At 49.9% G+C, this 23,379-nt stretch overlaps 1 protein-coding gene across 1 annotated transcript; it reads left to right on the forward strand.

Moving 5' to 3' along the window:
• Positions 1–17,678: 17,678 nt before the first annotated feature.
• On the forward strand, positions 17,679–18,602 carry LOC311198767 (olfactory receptor 14A16-like; the record flags this gene model as incomplete). Its single annotated transcript, XM_084272770.1, has 1 exon — positions 17,679–18,602. One exon carries the CDS (start codon positions 17,679–17,681, stop codon positions 18,600–18,602), a length of 924 nt encoding a protein of 307 aa, XP_084128896.1.
• Positions 18,603–23,379: the final 4,777 nt, after the last annotated feature.

Here is a 23,379-nt window from a genome sequence, read left to right on the forward strand (position 1 = left end):
GGTGTTCTTAGAGACATGGGTGAGTTCAAGGTCCAATAGAGCAATGCTGCCTGGGAGCAGCATTTTTGAGCCTGGTGGAGAATTCCTTTGGCCAAATAACATGACAGCGAATGATCACAGTTAGGACCATCCATACCCAGAGCACCACATGTCCAATAGCAGCTCTACCTGCTGCTTCCTCCTCCTGGCCTTTGCAGACACAGGGGAGCTGCAGCTCTTGCACTTCTGGCTCTTCCTGGAAATCTTCCTGGCTGCTCCTCTGGGCAACAATTTAACAATCATTGTTACAGTCTTTCCAACATTTTCCCCTCCCTCAGTAGCCAGTGCCTTGATGGCAGGGTTTGTGGAAGGATTTTGGCAGGTCATAGGGCAGTTATCACGTCCTACAACTTGTGACTTTACAGTTGCACAGGCAAACGACCCTGGCAAACTGACATGCCACCTGGTCGATGGGTGCCTTGACTACATCATCCCAATTACATCCCCTCCCCATCCCAATCCCATCCCATCTGTCCTGGATCTTGCCAGGGCAGAATTAATCTCCCCAGGCAGGCAGCACAGGTGAGCTGAGTTAGCCCAGGCTGTTTTCCACACCACTTGACACCACTCCCCCATAAAAAGGGCTTGTTGGGGAGGGGCACTCCTGGTGCCTCCTAGTCCAAGTGCAGCCAATTCATTGGGTTGGTCATCGTGTTGTGCAGCTATTGAGTCATAACTGGGTATAAATGAAATTCACTGTGGGCTGTTTTTGTTCTCCTTTCATGGTGATTTGGTCAGTAAACTGTCCTTAGGCCAGAAATTCTGTCTCTTTCTCCTGTGGGAGTGAGTAAGCAGCATGTGCTGCTCAGCCACTGGCTGGAGCTGAAGCACCACAGCCCTTTTTGGAGCCCAAGGTGGGGCCTGAAGGTTTGTGATAACGGTAGAGGATGAGGTGAGGGGTGCTTTCTCCTCCCATTTTGCCTTTAGGCTTCTTACAGAATTTGTTGAGAATGTTGACTATCCCTGGGATGTTCAGACCAGCATATGTGTCTTGCTCTCTCTCCTGAATGTCTGTCTGGACCTATGTGTTACCAACAACTGTTCCAAGAATATTGCCAAGAGGTCTTCCCTGGGCTGAAGGGTCAGGGGTGGCATGGGGTGTGGGAGGGCATGAAAAAATACCTAGACAAGAAAAACAGATCCAGAGGCACTGTGGCTGCCCAGGCCTCAGAAACCAACACCACAGCTGAGCCAGAAAGAACCCTTACAACAGGCACTGGAGCTACCCAGGCCTCAGAGAGTGCAGCTCCCGCAGTCTCCCCAACAAGCACCATGGGTACTCAAACCTCAGAGGCCAACCCCAGAGCTGATCCAGACAGCCAACCAGTACGACTGTCAGTCACCTCTATCCAAAAGAAGAAATACATGGAGAAATCAGTCCTCGTTGTGAGAGATGATGATGAACTGGGACCATTGCAAGGTCCTGAAGAGGCAATACCAGAGGTTATAACCTGATCCCTGTCCTTGAGTAAGCTGAGAGACATGACAAAAGACTTCAGCCACCTTCCAGGGGTGTGTATCATCACCTGGCTACTCTGATGCTGGGACAATGGGGCACGCAGCAGGGAGAAGGCAGGGAGGCCAAGCAGCTGGGATCCCTGTCCAGAGAAGGAGGCAGTAACAAGGCAATTGGAAGGAACTCTCAAGCCCTCAGCCTCTGGAGGTGACTTCTATCAAGTGTAAGGGCATGGTGCCAGTTCATTGAAGATGTTGTGTATTGGCCAGACCAGTGGATGACCATGGAGAGAGATATCCATTATTTGAGGGGATTAGCCATGTGAAAGATGATTTAGTATGATCCTGATGATCTGCAGCTCCATGCATACTGGGCATAGACTTCCTCTGGAGAGGGCACTTCAAAGACCCAAAAGGGTACCAGAGGGCTTTTGGAATAGCTGTCTCAGAGACAGAATAAATTGAACAACTCTCTCTTCTGCCTGGACTGTCAGAAGACCCTTCTGTTGTGGGGCTGCAAAAGGTTGAAGAACAGCAAGTACCAGTTGCTTCCATGATGGTGCACAGGCAACAATACCACACTCAACAGAGACTCCCTGATTCCCATTCATAAACTGATCATCAACTGGAGAGTCAGGGAGTGATTGGTAGAACCCGCTCACCCTTCAACAGTACAATCTGGCCACTGCAAAATTCCAATGCAGAGTGGAGGCTGAGGCTGGACTATCGTGCCCTGAATGAGGTCACGCTGCCTCTGAGTGCTGCAGTGCTGGACATGCTGGAACTCCTGTATGAACTGGAGTCAAAAGCAGCCAAGTGCTACACCACAATGGACATCGCAAATGTTTTTTTCTTCATTCCTTTGGTGGCAGAATGCAGGCCAGACTTTGTTTTCACTTGTTTTGGGAATCCAGTACACCTGGGATCGACTGCCCCAGGGCTGGAAACACAGCCCCATCATCTCCCATGGACTATGCTGGGACATGGTGAAGCCTGATGAGTCCCATACAGTGATATCCCATGCATGGTTGTATGGGACAACACAGCAGAGAATTTTTTTGATAAAGGAAAACAATTATCCAAATTCTGCTACAAGCTGGTTTTGCCATCAAACGAAGTAAGGGCAAGGGACTTGCTTAAGAAATCCATTTTTTAGGAATAAAGTAGCAGGACAGGTGTAATCAGATCCCAGTGGATGTTATCAATATAATAGCAGCTATGTCTCCACCAATCAACACAAAGGAGACACAAGCTTTCCTAGGCACTGTGGCTTTCTGGTGAATGCATATCCCAAACCACAGTCTCATTCTCAGCCCTCTCTACTGTGTAACCTGGTAAGAGAATGATTTCCAATGGGGTCCTGACCAGTGAGAAGCCTTTGAAGAGATCAAACAGGAGGTAGTCCATGCAGTAGCCCTTGGGCCCGTCCAGACTGGGCCAGATGTAAAAAATGTGTTCTACAGGTCAGCCTGGGAGAATGGTCCTACCTGGAGTCTCTGGCAGAAAGCACCAGGGGAGGCTCAAGGTCAGTCTCTGGGGTTTTGGAGTCGGGACTACAGAGGATCCAGACACTCTAACAGAAAAGGAAATACTGGCAGCACATGAAGGGATTTGAGCCACTTAAGAAGTGATTGGGACTGAATCCCAGCTCCTCCTGGCACCCTGATGGCTGGTGCTGGGCTGGATGTTCAACGGGAAGGCCCCTCCTACACAACATGCCACTCATGCTACGTGGAGCAAGTGGGTCGCATTTATCCCACAGCAGGCTTGAATAGGAAACCCCAATCACCCAGGAACCCTGGGAGTGATCACAGACTGGCCAGAAGGCAAAGATTTTGGAATATCACCACAGGAACAGGTGCCATGTGCTGAAGAGACCTCACTGTACAGTGAACTGCCAGGAAATGAGAAAAAATCTGCCCTGTTCACCGATGGGTCCTGTGGCATTGCTGGTAAACATCAGAGGTGGAAGGCTGCTGTGTGGAGTCCTACACAACAAGTTGCAGAAGCTACCTATGGAGAAGGCAAATCCAGCCAGTTTGCAGAGGTGAAAGCCATCCAGCTGGTTATAGACTTTGCCAAAGGAGAAAACAGGCCAAATAATACATATTTCTCTATACTATTTCCTGGATAGTGGTCCATGGCTGATGGTGTAAATAATAAATGATGTTATGAACCTCCCCAGGACTCTGAAAACATAAGATCTGGGCATGATGTAGATGGTGTGGAAACAGGGGTGGATAATGTCCTGGTTCTAGCTAGGCCAGAGCTCACCTCCCCAAGCAGCCAGCACAGCTGTGCTGAGTTCACCTGGGCTGTTTTCCACACCACCTGACATCACTTCCCCATCCAAGGGGCTGGTTGGGGAGGGGTGGTCCTGGCATGGTGCAGAACTCTGTTGTTGTTGGGGTTGTGAGGTACTCTGTGCTATCACTGGGTGTGACTGCAATTGGGGCTGTTATTGGTCCCCTTTTATGGTGCTTTTGTCAGTAAACTGTCCTTCTCCCAACCCACAGAGGCTCTGTCTGTTTCTCCTCCGGGAGTGAGCGAGCAGCATGTGGTGTTCAGCCATTGTTTGGGGCTGAACCACCACAGTTTCCAAGCCACAAGCAGCAAGATTCTTTAGGAGAATGTGGTGGGAATCTGTGTCCAAGGCCTTGCTAAAGTCAAGGTAGACAACACCCAGAGCCCTTCCCTTGTCCAAGAAGCAGGTCACACTGTCATAGAGGGAGATCCAATTGGTCAAACAGGACCTGCCCTTATGAACCCAAGCTGACAGGGCTTGATCACCTGGGGCTTCTTCATGAACTGCATAATGCTACTCAGGATGATCTGCTCCATCAGCTTCTCTGGGACTGAAGTCAAACTATCAGGCCTGTAATTTCTCTGGTCATCGTTCTCTCCCTTCTTATATAGGGGGTTATGTTGACTGATCCAGTCAGCCAGGATTGATGGAAAGTGGCTTGGTGAAGCCCCCTTGCCAGCTCTTTTAGCACCCTTAGGTGCATCCCATTCAGCCCCACAGATCTCTGCACATCTCTGTGGTGCAGCAGGACCATCTCCTCCTGGACTGAGTTGGGCTCATTCTGCTCCCTGTCCCTGTCTCCTAGCTCAGGGAATTGGATTCTCTCTGGACAACTGCTCCTATTACTAAAGACAGTGGCAAACATTTCATTAAGCACCTCAGCCTTGTCCTTGTCTTTCAACATTGTTTTCTCCTGAATCTGATAGGGGATGGAGGGTCTCCCTGCTCTTTCTCTCTTTTTAAATGGAGGCCAGATGAATTTCTAGCTGGGCTTTGGACCAACAATGAGGAGAAACTCTCATCCTGTTGTTCTTCCCTCAGCATTACACATCCCATGCTGCCCCAAGATGAGCCTGAGCAATGCCTGAGGGGCAGGACCTGTCTTCCCTGGGCTGGGGGGTCAGGGCTTGGCCTTTCTGCTTCATCAAACCAACACAGGGCTTTCTTCTGCATCTCAGCTGCTTGTACATTGCCTTTGCCTACCAGCCAACATGGCCTCCAATTACCTGTGCTAACGAGTCCCTGGGGAGGCTCAGCCAGCAATGGCTCTCAGCGGGACTCATTAATACTTCAGGGTACTTTTGGCTTCTACTTTTGACATGGAGTTTTTGTGTAATTTCCTTTCAGTACCTGAGCTTCAAGGACTCAGCACCAAATGCACCCCAGGGCTCATTAAAAGTAAAAACCAAGCCATAATGAGCTGTGTCTCTTCATGTAATTATCTTCAAGTCTTCTAGAGATGTACAGATCATTGAAGCTCTTTCAAAAGGAACTCAGAGTAAAATAGGGTTTTTTTCAAGTGTGTAGGTTATTTTCACTGTAGAGGAGAGGTGACAACCTCTGACTGAGATTGATCCATGATGCCTCCTAAGGAGGTCTGGACTGCTCCGAAAAATGGTCCCTTGAGGTCTGACACAGTGGGGACAACCTTGCTGCACATCTCCACAAGCCCACCATGACTCTCACCAGCCAACTGGGACTTGCATTCCTTGTCCTTACATCAGGTCTCTCTGCTGCACTCCACAGTGGGGCATTACAGCCCCTCTGTACCAGCTCCCCTGCTTTCCTTAGAGAACTGGCTGCACACAGGCAGCAGAGAGGGAGTTTTTTTCCCACCAACACAAGAAACCTGACAAGATTCACCATTAAATTCAACACTCCTCACTCTATGCCAAGTGCAATCTGCCACCAATGAGGTTCACCTTCCACAAAGCTTAACCATGTGAGAAATGTTCTAGTGAGGAAGGAGACTGTGAAATCACCACAACTCAAGAGTTGGCTAAAGACAGAATGAGTCAGAAAACTGCCAGAAAGGCAAGGGTGTAACTCCCTGGAACTCAGAGCAGCAGCTGGATGGTTGGGAGGTGTCTGAATGGTCCAAGGGGAAGGGAAATCTAGAGAGCAACCACAAGTGCTGGTGTGCAGATCCACTGCTAAGTGCTGATTTCAGACACGGTCATAGAATCATAAAATCATAGAATCTCCTGAGTTGGAAGGGACCCGTAAGGATCATCAAGTCCAACTCCTGGCTCCACACAGGGCCAGCCAAGTCAGAGCACGGGACTGAGCGCATCATCCTGATGCTTCATGAACTTGGTCAAGCTCCGTGCTGTGACCACTTCCTTGGGCAGTTTGTTCCAGTACCCGATCACCCTGTCAGTAAAGAACCTCTCCCTACCATCTAGCCTATACCTCCCCTGCCACAGCTTCATGCTGTTCCCCCAGGTTCTATCTCTGGTCACCAAAGAGAGCTCAGCGCCTGCCCCTTCGCTTCTTCTCCTCAACATGCTATAGACCACAATGAGGTCTCCCCTCAGCCTCCTTTTCTTCATGCTGAAGAAAACAGGGGACTTCAGCCTCTCCCCATAAGACTTCCCCTCCAGACTCTTCACCATCCTCATTGTCCTCCTCTGGAGAATTTCCAATATTTTTATGTCCCACTTGTACTGTGGTGCCCCAAACTGCACCCAGCACTTAACTTGAGGCTGCACCAGCACAGTGTAGAGCGGGACAAACCCCTCCCTGGACCAGCTGGCAATGCCATGCTTGATGCACCCCAGGATACGCTTGGCCCTCCTGGCTGCCTGGACACACTGCTGGCTCATGTTTAACTTGCTGTTGACCAAGACCCCCAAATCCCTCCAACATCTGACCCCCCCCAGCCAGGGCTGCCCCTTCCCATGTGCAGTATATGGTTCTTGCCCTTGTTAAACTTCATGGTGTTGGTGATTGCCCAGCTCTCTGATCTGTCCAGGTCTCTGCAAGGCTTCTGCACCCTCAACAGAGTCAACAGCTCCTCCTAATTTGGTGTCATATGCAAATGTACCTAAGACACCCTCTAGTCCAGTTATCTGGTCATTTATGAAAACATCAAAAAGAATCAGAGAATCACAAGGTAGGAAAAGACCTTTAAATTCATCGACTCCAACCATTCCCGTCCTAAGCTAAATCATATCCCTGAGCACCTCATCTACCCATCTATTAAACACATCCAGGGCTGTTGATTCAACCCCCTCCCTGGGCAGCCTGTTCCAGGCCCTGACAACTCTTTCAGTAAACCGTTTTTTCTTAACATCTAATCTGACCCTGCCCTGGCACAGCTTCATGCTTTATCCCTTCTCCTGTCACCTGGCTGAACAGACCATTGCCCACCTCTCCGCACCATCCTGTCAGGTCATTGTAGGTAGCCATAAGGTCTCCCCTCAGCTTCCTCTTCTCCAGGCTGAATGCCTCCAGCTCCCTTAGCTGCTTCTCAAAGGATTTGCCCTCCAGCCCCTTCCCCAGCCTGGTTGTCCTTCTCTGGACACACTCCAGGACCTCAATGTCCTTTTCATGGTGAGGAGCCCAGAACTGGACACAGCACTCGAGGTGCAGCATCACCAATGCTGAGTACAGGGGCACAATCACCTCCCCAAACTAGTGGACACACTGTATTTGATAGAAGTCAGGATGCTGTTGGCTTTCCTGGCCATTTGGGCACACTGCTGGCTCATATTCAGCCTGCAGTCACCCAAGACCCCCAGGTCCTTCTCTGCCTGACAGCTCTCCAGCCAGTCTCCCCCAGCCTGTAGCGCTGCAGGGGGTTGTTCTGTCCCATGTGCAGCACTCTACACTTGGCCTTGTTATTCTTCATCCAATTGATCTCAGCCCATGGGTCCATTCTGTTCAGATCCCTCTGAAGAGCCTCCCTACCCACAGGCAGACCAACATTTCCTCCCAGCTTAGTGTCATCTGCAAACTCACTGAGGGAGCATCCAATCCCTTCATCCAGGTCAGTGATAAAGATGTTGAACAGAACTGGACCCAGGACTGAGCCCTGGGCGACGCCACTCGTGACCGGCCTCAGCTGGATTTGGTTCCATTCACCACCACCCTTTGGGCCCGGCCATCCAGCCACTTTTTAACCCAGCTGAGGGTCCACCTGTCCAGGCCAGTGGCAGCAAGTCTGTCAATCAGTACCCTGTGAGAAACGGTGTCAAAGGCTTTCCTGAAGTCCAGGTAGACACATCCACAGCCTTCCCCTAATATGCTAAACATCCAATAAATGCACCGCAACAAAAGGTGTGAGGGCTGAAAGATGTTCCTGTCATGAAACCTCCTCAAGGATCAGATGAGAAGCACAAGGGACATTGGGGCTCAGGGTGTTCCTTGACAAGGGGACAGTCCTAACATTGCCTGACATCATTTTCAGGCTCTACCAGCTTCCATCTTTGTAATTTCTAAACATCCAACAGCAGATACCAAACAAAAGAGCAAGACCTTAAAGATGTTATTGCCTTGAAACCTCCTCAGGGATTAGACAAGCAGCCCAAGTAACCTTTAGGATCAGGGCATTTCTAGCAAAAGGATTGGTCCTTATATTTCCTGATGTTGTTTTCAGGCTCCAGCAGTGTCTACAGTTGGACCTTTGAAATGTCCAGCAATAGGTCATAAAGGAAAGGAGTGAGGGCTCAAAGATGTTCCTGGCTTAAAATCTCCCTGGCTAGCCCTCTAGGACACCCAGTAATCTTGGGGCTCAGGGCTCCCCTTATCAAGGTAATGTCCTAACAGTGCCTGACATAATTTTCCAGCTCTCCCATCCACATTTGAAAGTTCAAAACATCCAGCAATAACTCCCAAAAAAAAGGGGGGAGGGCCAAAGAAGATCCTGGCCTGAAAGCTCCCTAGGACTCCCACTAGCAGCCCAAGTAACCTTGGGGCTGAAGGCAATCCAGGGCAACAATCCTAACACTGACTGACATGAGTTTCCTATATCAGAGTCGAGTGTAAAATGATAAATATGTAGCAATAGCTCCCCCCAAAAAAGTGTGACATCTGAAAGATGTTCCTGGCCTGAAATCTCCCCAGATACCCACAAGCAGATCCAGTAACCTTGGAGCTCAGGACAGTCCTTGCCAAGGGAACGGTCCTCACGGTGACTGAGGTAATTTTCGGGCTCTATCAGTGTCAAGTTTCAAAAATAGGAAATATCCAGCAACAGCACCCAAGCTGAAGTTGTGAGAGATGAAGGATCTTACTGGCCTGAAACCTCCCCAGGCTGTGCACTAGTAGCACGAGTAAAGTTCACCCGCTTCACACGCTGCTTGCCCATAGCAGGCAGCTGAGGAGAGAGATTTCATGGGTATTAAACTGTGTCATGTGTAACTGCTGTTTGTTGTCAGAGAAATCTGTCTGTGCCTGTGAGCACAGATGATGCCAGGAAAAGTGTTGGGAGTCCCAGGAGGCCAGTGGGGGAGCTGCTGGTCTTGGGGAAGAGCAAGGTTCTCCATGCAGGGTTGGATCTCCAGAGACTGCTTATCCTGCCTGTCCAGATTTCTTTAGGAAATCGACATCCATCACAGAATGCTGCTGTCACTTCTTCTACCAACTGAGCCATGGCAGAAAATACCTGTGACTGGAAAAAGTTCCTTCAGGGAAATTCCTTTGAAACCTGTATCACTAAGGACCCAACTAAAATCCAAGTAGTTGTAGAAGTCTTGAGTTCTTTAATGAAAATGAGTTGAAGAGACTTGCCTGTAAGGGCTTTCTGGATGTTAATAAGCCCCATGGTGTCTTTTCTTCTGACTCTACAGACTCAGATACCAAGAGGAGAATGATGAAACCTCTCCAGAAGTTAAGTCAGGAGTAATGCCCAAAGTACACTGAAGCATTCTGGAACCCCAGTGGGAGCCATTCCTGACCAAGTCTCCCCATGGGCTCCTTAGAACAGACAACTGGAGGCCGTGAGAACAAACACAGACAAAGCACAGGCAGCTCTGATGCTGAGGACACCCTGGCTTGGTCTGATGAAGCAGAAATGCCAAGCACTGACTTCCAGCTTTTGGGCAGGGAGATCCTGACCCTCACCTGTGTCTCAGGGCTCTTCCATTTGATGTGGGGAGTGCGATGCCAAGGGAAGGACAGGGGTATGACACATGGTGTCCTCTCGTGTGGTGGGTTCAAGGATTCAGTGATGCTCCATGGCCATGAGGACAATGTGTTACCTCTGAGGCCTCTGTGGCAGGGCCATCAGCCATAGACAAGGGGGCAGAGACCTCATTTCTATCAGGCCTTTTTTATCCTGACTGGCACCCTTGACCATCTGCACCACGGCCCATCCCACACTGCCCTTATGCTATACCTGTTTCCCTGCAGGCTGCAGGAAAGCATTGTCCTTCCCATCCTCATTCTCACCCTATGATGTCCCTTCCTGTACTGCTGTTTCTCCTTCTTCACCAGCTGTTTCTTTAAGCCCAAAGCCACCAGCTCATCCACACTTTCTCTGAGTGACTTCTTGCACCACAGCACTACCCTCAGAATGACATTTCTTTATCCTCACGGCCACTCTGACCTTCAAAGCTGTCATTTCAGTGGATTTGATATCCTATGTTCTTTCCACATACCACCGACAAGGCTTCCCTTAGCCTCCCCTTCCCCGACCTACAGAAGCAATGGTCACTCAACATCTCCACACAAGACCCCTAATTGTAACTTGCCATACTTTTACTGCCCACATGAGTGTTCCTCCCCATTTCTCCAGACCAGGGAGCCCCACACTGGGACTGACTGCTCCAGAAGTGGTCTCACCAGCGTTGCATCCAAATGGACAAGAAGGGCCCTTGTCTGTGTGTCCACGCTCCTCCCAGTGCAGCCCAGTGTGCTCATGGCCAGATCCCTGTTCAGCACCTCTGACTGCTATGGCATCCCCCAGAATGACCAAGTTCTTCTTGTGCCCGGTTCTCCACCCATCATGTCTGAGCTGCCTTGATGTGTGTGGCATGCAGCTTGAGAAACAAAGCCCCAAGCACTGCCATGTTAACAGATCACAGGATGGAGCCTTTAGGCCATGAACCTCGAGGAAACTAAACAAGGTGGCAGCATCGTTGCAGGCCCCCTGCTGGGAAAGGCTCCATGAAAAAGTCTCCTCTATTGTTAAGGTGTATCTGCTGTCTGACAGGGTTTTAGAAGCTCTATTGGCATGATAAGATAGAGATGCTGCTGTGACAGCAAAACATTGACCAATCAGATGTAGCCCAGGAACAGGGTATGTTTGACAGAAAGCAGCTGTCTGCAGAGCATATAAACAGGAATGGTTCTTTGCAATAAATCGACTCTTGCTGCATCAAGCTGTGTCCCGTCTCTCTCTGTCACAGCACTGCAGCTCCCGTGTGTCTGCAAAGGGCAGGAGGAGGAACTGGCTGATGGAGCTGCTGTTGGACATCTGCTGCTGTCAACTGTGGAGACCTGTCCAAGGAGGAAAATGCAGTGAGAAGTTAGTGTTGTGCCTAACTTCTCATGCCTGTGCCTGTTTCTTTTCAAGCTGCAGGCACCCAACACCCTTCCCCACCTATTCATTTAACATGTTGAAAGGTATAACCAGAAAAGTACAGCACTGGTATAACCAGAAAGTACAGCACTATATTACAGTCACAGCCACAAGGTTGGAAAAGACCTTTAAGATCATCAAGTCCAACCGTTCCTGTCCTATGCTAAACTATATCCCTAAGTACCTCATCTACCTGTCTTTTAAACACACCCAGGGAAGGTGACTCAGCCCCGTCCCTGGGCAGCCTGTTCCAGGCCCCAACAACTCTTTTAGTAATTATTTTTTTCCTAATATCTAATCTGACCCTGCCCTGTCACAGCTTGAGGCCATTTCCCCTTGTCCTATCTCCTGTTACTTGGCTGAAGATATCATCACCTACCTCTCTACATCCTCACTTCAGGTAGTTTTAGGTAGTGATAAGGTCTCCCCTCAGCCTCCTCTTCTCCAGGCTGAATACCCCCAGCTCCCTCAGCTGCTAATTACTCCTCTAAACCTCTTCTTTCCCATTCAAATCCCCCAATATAACCCCCCACCCCGCTCTAAAACATCCCCATGCCACCTCTCAGCACCACTGGTGCCCTCCAGCACTCTTATTAACTCCCAACACTTGCTTTTCACCCCTAAAGCTCTTCAAATTCCTCCAGTGCCCCCTTACACCCCTCCCAAAAGCAATGGATTCTCCCACCACCACATAAGCCCCCCTCAGAAAATCCTTAACCCCTAGCACCCTCTATAGACCCAAGCCCCATATTACTCCCCCAAACCTCTGCCTTTACCCTCCAAATCCCACCGTATCTCCCCCAGAGCCCCCCCATACAACCACCCCCGCCCTTATTAGCTACCATAGCTGCTACCCTCCCTCCCCAGATTATTCTTAATGCCCCCCCCCCCCCCCCCCCAGCACAATTTATACTGCACAGGACCATATTAACCTCTCCAAACCCACTGTAATGGGGGGGAAATATGGTGCTGAGGGGATATGCAAGTAAGTGCTTGGCAGGAGAAAGTCTGTTTTAAGCCAGTGCTGGGATCAGCCATGTTCAGTCTCGTATCAGCCACCTTGCTTTGCCTCATCCTTCTTCCACTGACTTGTTTTGCTCCTGGGAATGAGCTGTTGGTCCTGAGCCTCTTTATCTGCAGACAGGGAAGGTACTGGCGTGGACAGAAATAAAGCAGGTTTGTTTGGAATAGCAGCCACACACAGGAAAGGGGATGAGGAGAAAATGCCTTTGTCCTTCACTGTAAATAGCCCAACACCATCCCCAGCCCCCCCGATAAAGCAAAGAAATGTGAATAGCACATCTGAAGGTAATGGAGACTTTGCAAGGAGATGAAGAAAGCAGTATCACAGAATCACATATTCACAGAATGTTAGGAGTTGGATGAGATCTCAAAAGATCATCTAGTCCAACCACACTGCCAGAGCAGGATCACCCAGACTAAACCACACAGGAACGCATCCTGGCCAGTTTGAATGTCTCCAGAGCAGGAGACTTTCCAAACTCTCTGGGCAGTCTGTCCCAATGCTTCATCACCTTCACAGGGAAAATGTTTCTCCTCACATTCACCTGGAAGGTCCTATGCTCCAACTTGCACACATTGCCCCTTTTTCTATCACTGGCCATGACTGAGAAGAGCCTGGTTCATAGAATCATAGAATGGCATGGGTTGGAAGGGACCCCAAGGATCATAGAGCTCCAACTCCCTTGCCACAGGCAGGGACACCAACCTCAGGCCTGGATCTACACAAGCTTGCCCAGGGCCCCATCCAACCTGGCCTTGAACACCCCCAGGGATGGGGCATCCACCACTTCTCTGGGCAGCCTGTTCCAGCCCCTCACCACTCTTTCTGTAAAAAACTTCCCCCTAATATCTAATCTAAACCTTCCTTCCTTTAGTTTTAATCCATTCCTCCTGATCCTGCCATTGTCTATCCTTTTAAAAAGTTGAATCCCCTCCTCCTTATAAGCTCCCTTCAGGGACTGGAAGGCTGCAATGAGGTCCCACCACAGCCTTCTCTTCTCCAGGCTGAACAAGCCCAGCTCCCCCAGCCCTCTGATCATCTTCGTGGCTCCTCTGAACCCTCTCCAACAGTTCCTCATCTTTCTTGTATTGGGGGACCCAGCTCTGGCCACAGGACTCCAGATGGGTCCTCACGAGGGCAGAGTAGAGAGGGACAATCACCTCCCTGTTCCTGCTGCCACCCCTCATCTGATGGAGCCCAGGATGCCTTGCGAGCTGCAAGACCCACTGCTGGCTTATGTTAAATTTCTTATCTACCAGAATCCCTAAGTCCTTCTCAGCAGGGCTGCTCTCCAGGAGCTCTTCTCCCAGTCTGTATCTGTGTCTGGGATTCTTCTGGCCCAAGTGCAGCACCTGACCCTTGGCAGTGTTGAACCTCATTAGGTTCACCCGGACCCATCTTCCCAGCCTTTCCATAGAATCATCTATGATTCTCAGTGATGGCCAGCAGTATGACAAGGGGTAGTGGGTGCAAGCTGGAGCAGAGGAAGTTCCATGTGAATGTCAGGAGAATCTCTTTCACTGCGAGTGTGACAGAGCACTGGAAGAGACTGTCACTGGAAGAGACTTCCAGAGAATTTGTGGAATCTCCTTCTCCAGAGACATTCAAACCCACCTGGATGCATTCCTGTGCTGTTTAGTCTAGGTGATCCCACTCTGGCAGGGGGTTGGACAGGATGGTCTTTCAAGGTCCCTTCCAACTCCTGACATTCTGTGGTTCTGTGATTCTGTGACCTTGAATCTCCCTGCAAGTCTCTTGGACAACCTCTGGCCCCTCAGGTTTCACCGGGTGTTGATTTCTGAACTCCTCCTTCCTGGGCTCCCCCCCACTAATTCCCATGGGAACTGGGGCCAGACACTCCCAGGAAGCAGATGCCTGTTTTGTGCCCACTGGAACTGGGGCAAGAGGAATCCCAGCTTCGGTGGGTTTCAGGTAGCCATGGGCCAGAGCTGCTTCCCTTTCCAGCCCCAGGGCTGCAAAGCAAGGATGAGGTGCCTCAAGTGACTTGTCATACTCCTTAGCCTCCACAGGGGGAAATAGTGCCTCCCTGTCCCTGCCTGGGGGTCCTGTCTCATGGGGAGACAAGGAAAGGTGATTCTGCTGCCCAGTTCTGGTTTGACCAGGAGAAACAACTCTGCTGGACAGAAGGATTTCTCCATAGCCAAGAGAGGTAATTTCAGGGAGGACATGTCTTTCCAAGTAGGTTGCCCACAGATCCTGGGACACCTTGAAGGAGACCAAAAGGGATGGAGTATGTGACGTCTTCACCTGTCCCTCTCCTGTGAGCTGGGCTCCTGGGACAGTGGGAGCTCATGAAACATTACAGTGCTGCAGAGAGACAGCTCTGCCCAGGAGCAGCTCCTCTGACAAGCACACAGGACTGGGGACACTGCCTGGAGGCACCGAGGGGAGACCTGTGAGGCTGAGAGAGCTGATGGATGCTGAGAGCTCACTGGAGGAGAAATCTCCACAGCACTCTCCCTGGTATGTCTGTGGGTGCAGGGCAATGCAGGTTCTGTTCCTGGAGGGATCTATGAGACATGGGACAGTGTGTGGGGACTGTCAGGAGGACAGGTTCTCTCTAGGACCAGAAAGTGCTGCCTGGAAGGGATGCCCTTCTGCCCCATCAGAGAGACAGGGCAGGACAGCTGTCTTCTGGGCATGTTTGAGGGGTCTGTGTGCTAGGGCTGGGACTCTGCTGCTGCCAGGGTCAGCACTCAGTCTGGCTCAGGAGCATTCCACAGGCATATAGACAGCAGCTGTGGGTTGGAGGAGTGACCCAGGGAAGGGAAGCATAAGGTCCTTCTGCAGTAAGGAAGTGCTGCATGGGTCAGCTTTGCTCCCAGCTCCAGCTGATCCTTGAGAAATTCCAGGGAGAAAATTTTTCTAAAGGCAGGAGGAGTCTGTAAAGCAGAGCTGAGCACAGGGCAGGATGGATGAGGTCTGTGAGAACAGAACAGGAGGTGACATGGGCAAAGAGAAACAGCTCCAGGGACAGCTCCAGGCAGCAGAGACTTTGGCAGGGAGGGAGAAGGAGTTGCTCCCAGAAATGCCCTGGCAGTGGGAATTTAGTACCTCCCTGACATCCCCCATAGTGCAGACACTTTGCCTCAGCAACCCCTGTTTTCTGCCACACAGCACAGACTCTGCATCCAGAGTTCCAGGGTTTCAGGGTGAGTCTTCTCCTTGGTAGCACAACCCCCAGTGAGGAGAAACCCCTGAGTGCCTGTCTGTCTGTCCCTGTCCTTCCAGCCTTGCCTGGACCATTTCTCCCTGTTTCCCCTCCTGTCCTTGCTGCCTTTCTCCCACTGCTACCTGGGTCTCTGGGCTGGTCCATTGTTGGGGCTGGCACTGAGCTGGCACTGAGCTGAAAACTAACACCAGGACCCCCATCTGTAGGCATGGGGACTTCCAAGGGGCTCCTGCTGGGCTGCAGGCTGCCTCCCACAATGGAACCGCTCTCCCAGGGACTCTTGTGCCCCAGAGAGGAGCCCCATGCAGGAGACATGTCGGCTCTGAGGCCGTGGCAATGCCACTCATCACCTGTGTGTGGGCAGATGCACCGAGCCCTGTGTGTCCCTGGATGGGAGGGGGCAGCTGACATCCTCCTTGGGTAGGATGAGACCGCAGGAGGGCTCTGGAGCTCTGCCCTGGGAGTCTGGATTCCTTGGCTGTCTGGGGGTCCAGTTTCTTCTACAGGGAACACCAGGGAGTGATCACAGAGTGTCCAGCACAGGGCAGCTGAGAGCAGGGCTGAAGGACAGAGCAGCTCTCTCCACGCTGCACTCAGGGGAAGGTTTCACTGGCACTGCAGCAGCAATGTCAGGGAGTGTTGACAGAAGAAACACTCCTCAGGTACAGTGAGGAGAAAACCAAAGCTCCAAAGCTCTGCTCTGCCCTTGGGTAGAGCAATTACTGCCACTGGAGTGACAGTGCTGAAAAGCTCATTCCCATTCACAGGGGATTTAGTCCAAAATTATGCCATCATTGTACTTATTGACTGCTGCAAGGCAGGACTGAGTTCTGAAATGCCTAGAGCTAACTCTCTTCCAACTGGTACTTTGTTCGATCCAGCACAAAACAGAATTACCAAAAGGGACCTACCAAATGTCCTCCTGAACACAGAGAGTCAGTTTGAGAGAATTCCCTGTTAATTGGAAGAGGTTATCCTTACATCAGTTTGTGGCTCTACTAGTGTCCTCCTTCAAAAATTTTTATCTTACAGCAATTGCTCCCAAATAAATGTATGAAGGCTGAATAATGTTCCTGACCTTAAACCTCCCCAGGTAGCCCACAGACAGCCCTGGTAACCTTGGGGCCAAGAGCATTCCTAGCAAAGAAATTGGTCCTAACAGTGCCTGACCTTATTTTTGTGCTCTACCAGTGTCCAACTTCAAAACTCCAAAACGTACAGCAATATCTCCCAAAAAAAAAGGTGCAGGATTGAAAGATATTCCTGACCTAAAACCTCCCCACGTAGCCCAGTAGCAGCACCAGTAACCTTGGGGATCAGGGCTTTCCTTTCCAGGGGAAAAGTCCTAAGGTTTTCCTGAGGTCATTACCAAGTTATATCAGCATCCACCTTCAAAAGAGATAAACATCCAGCAATAGTTCCAAACAAAGTGTGTAAAGGCTGAAAGATGTTATTTGCCTGAATCCTCCCCAGGCAGCCCACTAGCAGACCACATTACCTTTGCCCTCAGGACATTACTGGCCATGGGAATGGTCCTAAAGTTGACTGACATCTTTTTCTGGCTCTACCAGCATCCACCTTCCAAACTGCTAAGCACCCAGCAATAGTTCCCCAAAAAAAAGGGGTCCTGGCCAAAGATGATACTGGCCTGAAACCTCCCTAGGCAACCAACTAGCAGCATGAGTAACATTAAGGCTCAGCACATTCCCAGTCAAGGTAACGACCCAAATAATGCCTGACATCAATGCACAGCTCTACAGTCCTCCACCTTCAAAACTGATCAACTGCACTAATAGTTCCGGAGAAAAATGTGTAAGGGATGAAAAAAGCTCCTGGCCTGAAACCTTCTCATGTACACTAAAAAAAGGACCACAAATTTTGTGTGTCAGTCAGTGCCTGACTTCATTTTCAGGCTCTATCAGAATCCACAAAAATTATGAAAAATATCCACCACTTACACCAAAAAAAAAGCACCATTAACCTTGGGGATCATTGAGTTCCTTGCCAAGGGAACAGTCATAAGAATGCCTGATATTATTTTCAGAAATTGCAAGAGTTATTCCTCAGAGAAGAGTTGCCTAAATTCTCACTGTGCCTTTTTCCATTTTGAACAGGTCTCCCCACTTGACAGCAGCAGATGTCCAACAGCAGCTCCATCAGTCAGTTCCTCCTCCTGCCCTTTGCAGACACACGGGAGCTGCAGCTCCTGCACTTCTGCCTCTTCCTGGGCATCTACCTGGCTACCATCCTGAGCAATGGCCTCATCATCATCACCATAGCCCGTGACCACCACCTCCACACCCCCATGTACTTCTTCCTCCTCAACCTCTCTCTTACTGACCTTGGCTGCATCTCCACCACTGTTCCCAAATCCATGGCCAATTCCTTGTGGGACACCAGGGCCATTTCCTACACAGGATGTGTGGCTCAACTCTTTTTCTTTGTATTTTTGATCATCACACAGTACTTTCTTCTCACTGTCATGGCCTATGACCGCTACGTTGCCATCTGCCACCCCCTGCACTACGGGACCCTGCTGGGCAGCAGAGCTTGTGTCCACATGGCAGCAGCTGCCTGGGCCAGTGGGTTTCTCTATTCTCTGCTGCACACAGCCAATACATTTTCACTGCCCCTCTGCCATGGCAATGCTGTTGACCAGTTCTTCTGTGAAATCCCCCAGATCCTCAAGCTCTCCTGCTCAGATGCCTACCTCAGCGAAACTGGAGTCCTTGTGGTGAGTGCCTGTTTATTTTTTTGGTGTTTTGTGTTCATTGTGGTGTCCTATGTGCAGATCTTCAGGGCTGTGCTGAGGATCCCCTCGCAGCAGGGACAGCACAAAGCCTTTTCCACCTGCCTCCCTCACCTGGCTGTGGTCTCCCTGTTTCTCAGCACTGGCATGTTTGCCAACCTGAAGCCCCCATCCATCTCCTTTTTACTTCTGGACCTGGTATTGGCATGTCTTTACTCTGTGTTTCCACCAGTAGTGAACCCCCTCATCTACAGCATGAGGAACAAGGAGCTCAAGGATGCCATGTGGAAACTGATGACTGGATGTTTCTAAGCAACAACAAACTGCTCATCTTGTTCTGCATAATTCTGACCATGGAACTCACATTAGCACCACTATGTGTTTGAAATCCTCTAATCCTATAACTTGTAACCGAAGATAAGAGACCAAACTCCACCTTTCTTGACCCCCCTTTCAGGTAGTTGTAGAGAGCAATGAGATCTGCCCTCATCCTCCTTTTCTCAAGACTAAAAAGCCCCAGTTCCCACAGCCACTTCTCACTGGACTTGTACTCCCAACGCTTCACCTGCTCAGTTGCCCTTCTCAGGACACACTCCAGCATCTCAACGTCCTTGTAGTGAGGGGCCCAAAACTGGACATAGTACTTAAGGTGTGGCCTCACCAGAGCTGAGTGTAATGGAACAATCACTTCCCTCTCCTGCTGGTCACACTATTCCTGATCCAGGTCACGATTGCATTTTTCTACTTGGCCACCTGGGCACACTGCTGTCTCATGTTCAGACAGCTCTCCACTAACACCCCCATGTCTATTTTCTCCAGGGAGCTCTCCAGCTCCTCTGACCAAGGGCTGTGGTGTTGCCTGTGGTTATTGTGACCAAGGTGCAGGACCAGGAACTTGGCCTTGTTCAACCCCATACAGTTGGCTTCTGCCCATCGATCCAGCCTGTCCAGGTAACTCTGCAGAGCCTTCCTGCCTTCCAGAAGATTGACACTCCCACACAATTTGGTGTCAGCTGCAAACTTATTGAGGGTGCACTCGATCCCCTTGTCCACATATTAATAAAGATGTTAAAGAGGATGGGCCCCAGAACTGAGCCCTGGGGAACACCACTTGTGACCTGCTGTCATATGGATTTAACTCCATTCACCACAACTCTTTGGGCCTGGCCATCCAGCCAGTTTCCCACCCAGCAATCTAATACACATCTAATCCATCACTTGCTAGTTTCTCGAGGAGGAGAAACCTCATGGGAAATGGTAATGAAGGCTTCACTGAAGTCCAGGTAGACCACATCCACAGCCTTCCCTTCATCCACTGAGCAGGTCACCTTGTCATGGAAGGAGATCAGGTTGTTCAAGTGTGATTTGCCTTTCCTAAACCCATACTGACTGGGCCTGATCACCTGAGTGTCCTGCATGTGTTGTATGATGCTACTCAAGAAGATTTCTTCCATCACCTTCCCCAGAACCAAGGTCTGGCTGACAGGCCTGTGGTTCCCTGGGACCTCATTCTGGCCCTTTTGTAGATGGGTGTCACATGTGTCAGCTTCCAGTCAGGTGGAACCACCTCAGTCAACCAGGAGTGCTGGTAAATAAGGGGAAGTGTCTTGGTGAGCACTTTCACCAGCTCCCCCAGTACCCTCAGGTATATCCCATCTGAACACATTGACCTGTACAGATCTAAGCAGCTGAGCAGGTCACTAACCAATTCCCCTGGGATTATGGGGCTTCAGTCTACTTCCCATCCCCATCTTTCCACTCAGAGGTCTGGATATCAGGAGACAACTGGTCTTACTGCTAAAGACTGAGGCAAAAAAGGCATTAAGTACTTCAGCCTTTTCTTCATCCTCCATCACAATGGTTCCCTTGTGATCCAATACAGCAGGACATTCTCCCTGTCACTCCTTTTTGTATTAAATCTATAAATACATTAATAACAAAATAAGGGCCAGAGAGAATCTCCAACCTTTATTGTAGGTCTCAAAGAAAAGGTGCAAGGGATGAAAAATCTTCCTGGCCAGAAACCTCCCCAGGCAGCCCAACAGCAGCCCCAGTGACCCCTTGGTTTTCCTAGCCACGGGAACGGTCCTGAGATTGCCTGACTTCATTTTCGAGCTCTACAAGCTCTTCATCCTTTGAAACTGAGAAATGTCCAGTAATAGCTCATTTTTAGGCTCTACCAACATCTACTTTCAAATATGCTAAATGTCCACCAATAGCACTGAAACAAAAGGAGCGAGGCCTGAATGATGTTCCTGGCATGAAACCTCCTCAGGGATCAGATGAGAAGCACAAGGAACTTTGGAGCTCAGGGCATGCCTTGCCAAAATAAGGTCAGGAGGAGAAGTTCTCTTCTGGTTTGAAACCTTGATGTTCCTGTCCTTCAGATCCCAGAGTTTGTCAAGGTCTGTTTGAAGTGAAGCTCCATTTTGTTAACAGTTCACGTGTGCTTACTGATGGCTCTCCAACTTGTGGTGCCTCTAACAAAATGACAGCTACAGGCATTAAAGGACATGAGAAATAAGAAATAAAACCAAGAGGTCCTTTCTAAATGACATCCCAATGAATCTTATAAACATCTGATGTTGGGGAATCCATCACTTCCCACGGGAGATTATGCCAATGGCTGCTTGTTTCTCTCTGGCCTGAAATCTACCTAGGTATCCCACTAGCAGCCCCAATCACTTTGGGGCTCAGGCCTTTCCTTGTCAAGGGAATGGTCTTAAAATTACCTGACATAATTTTTAGGCTCTTCTAGCATACACCTTAAAACTGCTAAAGAACTGCAATAGATCCCTAACAAAAGCGTGAAGGATGAAAGATGTTCCTGTACTGAAACCTGTCTAGGTAGACCACTGGCAGCTGCACAGGGCTCAGAGCATCCAGAGACAATGGAACGGTCCTCACAGTGGTTGATGTCATTTTCCGGCTCTACCAGAATCCACCTTTGAACCTGCTAAATGTACAGCAATGGATCCCAGACAATAGGAGCGAAGGATGAAAGACATTCCTGGCCTGAAACCTCCCCAGGTATCCCACTAGCAGCCCCTATATACCTTTGGGCTCAGGGCATTTCTTCCTAGGAACTGGTCCTAACTCTACCAGAGAGAACTTTCCGGATCTGAGTGACCAACTCTGAAACTGGTAACACATTCAGTAACAGCCCTAAAGCAAACGTGTGAGGGCTGAAAAACATTTCTGGCCTGAAACCTACCCAGGTAGGACACAAGCAACTCTCTCTAACACTGGAGCTCAGGGCTTTCACACTCAAGGATATCAGTCAGTGCCTGACTTCATTTTCAGTCTACACCAGCACCCACATTCAAATATGCAAAGTGTCCACCCATAGCACCACAAGAAAAGGAGCGAGGGCTGAATTCCTTGCCAAGGGAACCATCGCAACATTGCCTGAGGTCATTTTCAGGCTCTACCAATGTCCATCTCTGAAATTTCAAACCATTCAGTAGCAGCTCCCAAACAAAAGTCCGAGAGCTTAAAGATGTCATTGCCCTGAAACCTCTTCAGGGGGTGGACAAGCAGCCTCAGTAACCTTCAGGATCAGGGCATTCCTAGACAAGGGAACAGTCTTAACAGTGCCTGACATTGTTTTCAGGCTCCAACAGTGTCCACAGTTCAAACTTCAAAATATCCAGCAAGAGATCCTAAGGAAAAGGGGCGAGGGCTGAAAGATGTTCCTGGCTTGAAATCTCCCTGGTTATCCCTCTAGCAGCCCCAGATACCTTGGGGCTTGGGTCTCTCCTTACCAAGGTAATGTCCTAACAGTGCCTGATGTCAAGTTCGGGCTCTATCAGTGTCCACCTTTAAAACTTCAATGTGTCCAGCAATAGCTCCCAAACAAAAGGGGCGACGGCCAAAGATGATCCTGGCCTGAAACCTCCCTAGGTAACTCACTAGCAGCACGAGTAACCTTAAGGCTCAGAATATTCTGAGCCAAGGGAACGACCCTAGCAGTGCCTGACGTCATTGTATGGCTCTATGGTCCTCCACCTTCAAAACTGCTGAACTGCACCAATAGCTCTAAAACAAAAGGTGCAAGGGAAGAGATACATTCCTGGCCTGAAACATCCCCATGTAGACTACAAACAGGACCAGTAACCTTGGGGTTCAGGGCTTTCATAGCCAAGGGAACAGTGCTAAAAGCACCTGATGTCGTTTTTGGAGTCTACCAGCTTCTCCCTCGAAACTGTTAAATGTAGAGCAGTAGCTCCCAAGCAAAAGGTACATGGGCTGAAGAAGGTTCGTAGCATGAAACCTCCCCAGGATGCACGCTGGGAAGAACCAGTAACCTTGGGGGTCAACACATTCTTATCCAAGGGAAGAGTCCTAACAGTGCCTCAGATCATTTTCTGGATCTATCAGTGTCATGTTTCAAAAATGCTAAATATCCAGCAATAGCCCCCAAACAAAAGTTGTGAGAGATGAAAGTTATTACTGGCCTGAAACCTCCCCAGGCTGCGCACTAAGAGCACCTGTCATGTGGGCAGAAAAAGTCTACCAAGATATGGTCAGGGGTCTTGTGGGGAGAGGCTGAGAGACCCGGGGCTTCTTTAGCCTGGGGAAGGGGAGGCTGAGGGAAACCCTCTTTGTGCTGCCAGCAAAGAACATAAGAAAGGAACTCCACTGAAACTACAGTTTTGGAGGTCAGAGTGGCTGTGAGGATAAAGAAACGTCCTTCTGAGGGTAGTGCTGTGGTGCAAAATGTCACTCAGAGGAAATGTGGATGAACTGGTGCCTTTGTGTTTGTGGGAACAGCTGGCAAGGAGGGAGAGACAGCAGTACAGGCTGGGACATCATGGGGTGACAACGAGGTGGGGAAGGGGTTTGGTGCCCTGCATTTTGCAGGGAAACAAGCACAGACAGTGTGAATGGGCTGTGGTGCAGATGGCCAAGGGTTCCAGACAGGCTAAAAGGGCCTGATAGAAAGGAGATCTTTTCCCCACTTGGCTATGGCTGATGTCCCTGCGAGAGAGGCCTCAGAGAAGACACATGGCCATGGAGCATCATTGCCTCCTTGCACCCACCCAAGGGGATGCAACCATGTATCATACCCCTGTCACAATTCCCACAT

Source organism: Gallinula chloropus (assembly GCF_964237585.1).
Source record: "Gallinula chloropus genome assembly, chromosome: 18".
Lineage (NCBI taxonomy): Eukaryota > Metazoa > Chordata > Aves > Gruiformes > Rallidae > Gallinula > Gallinula chloropus.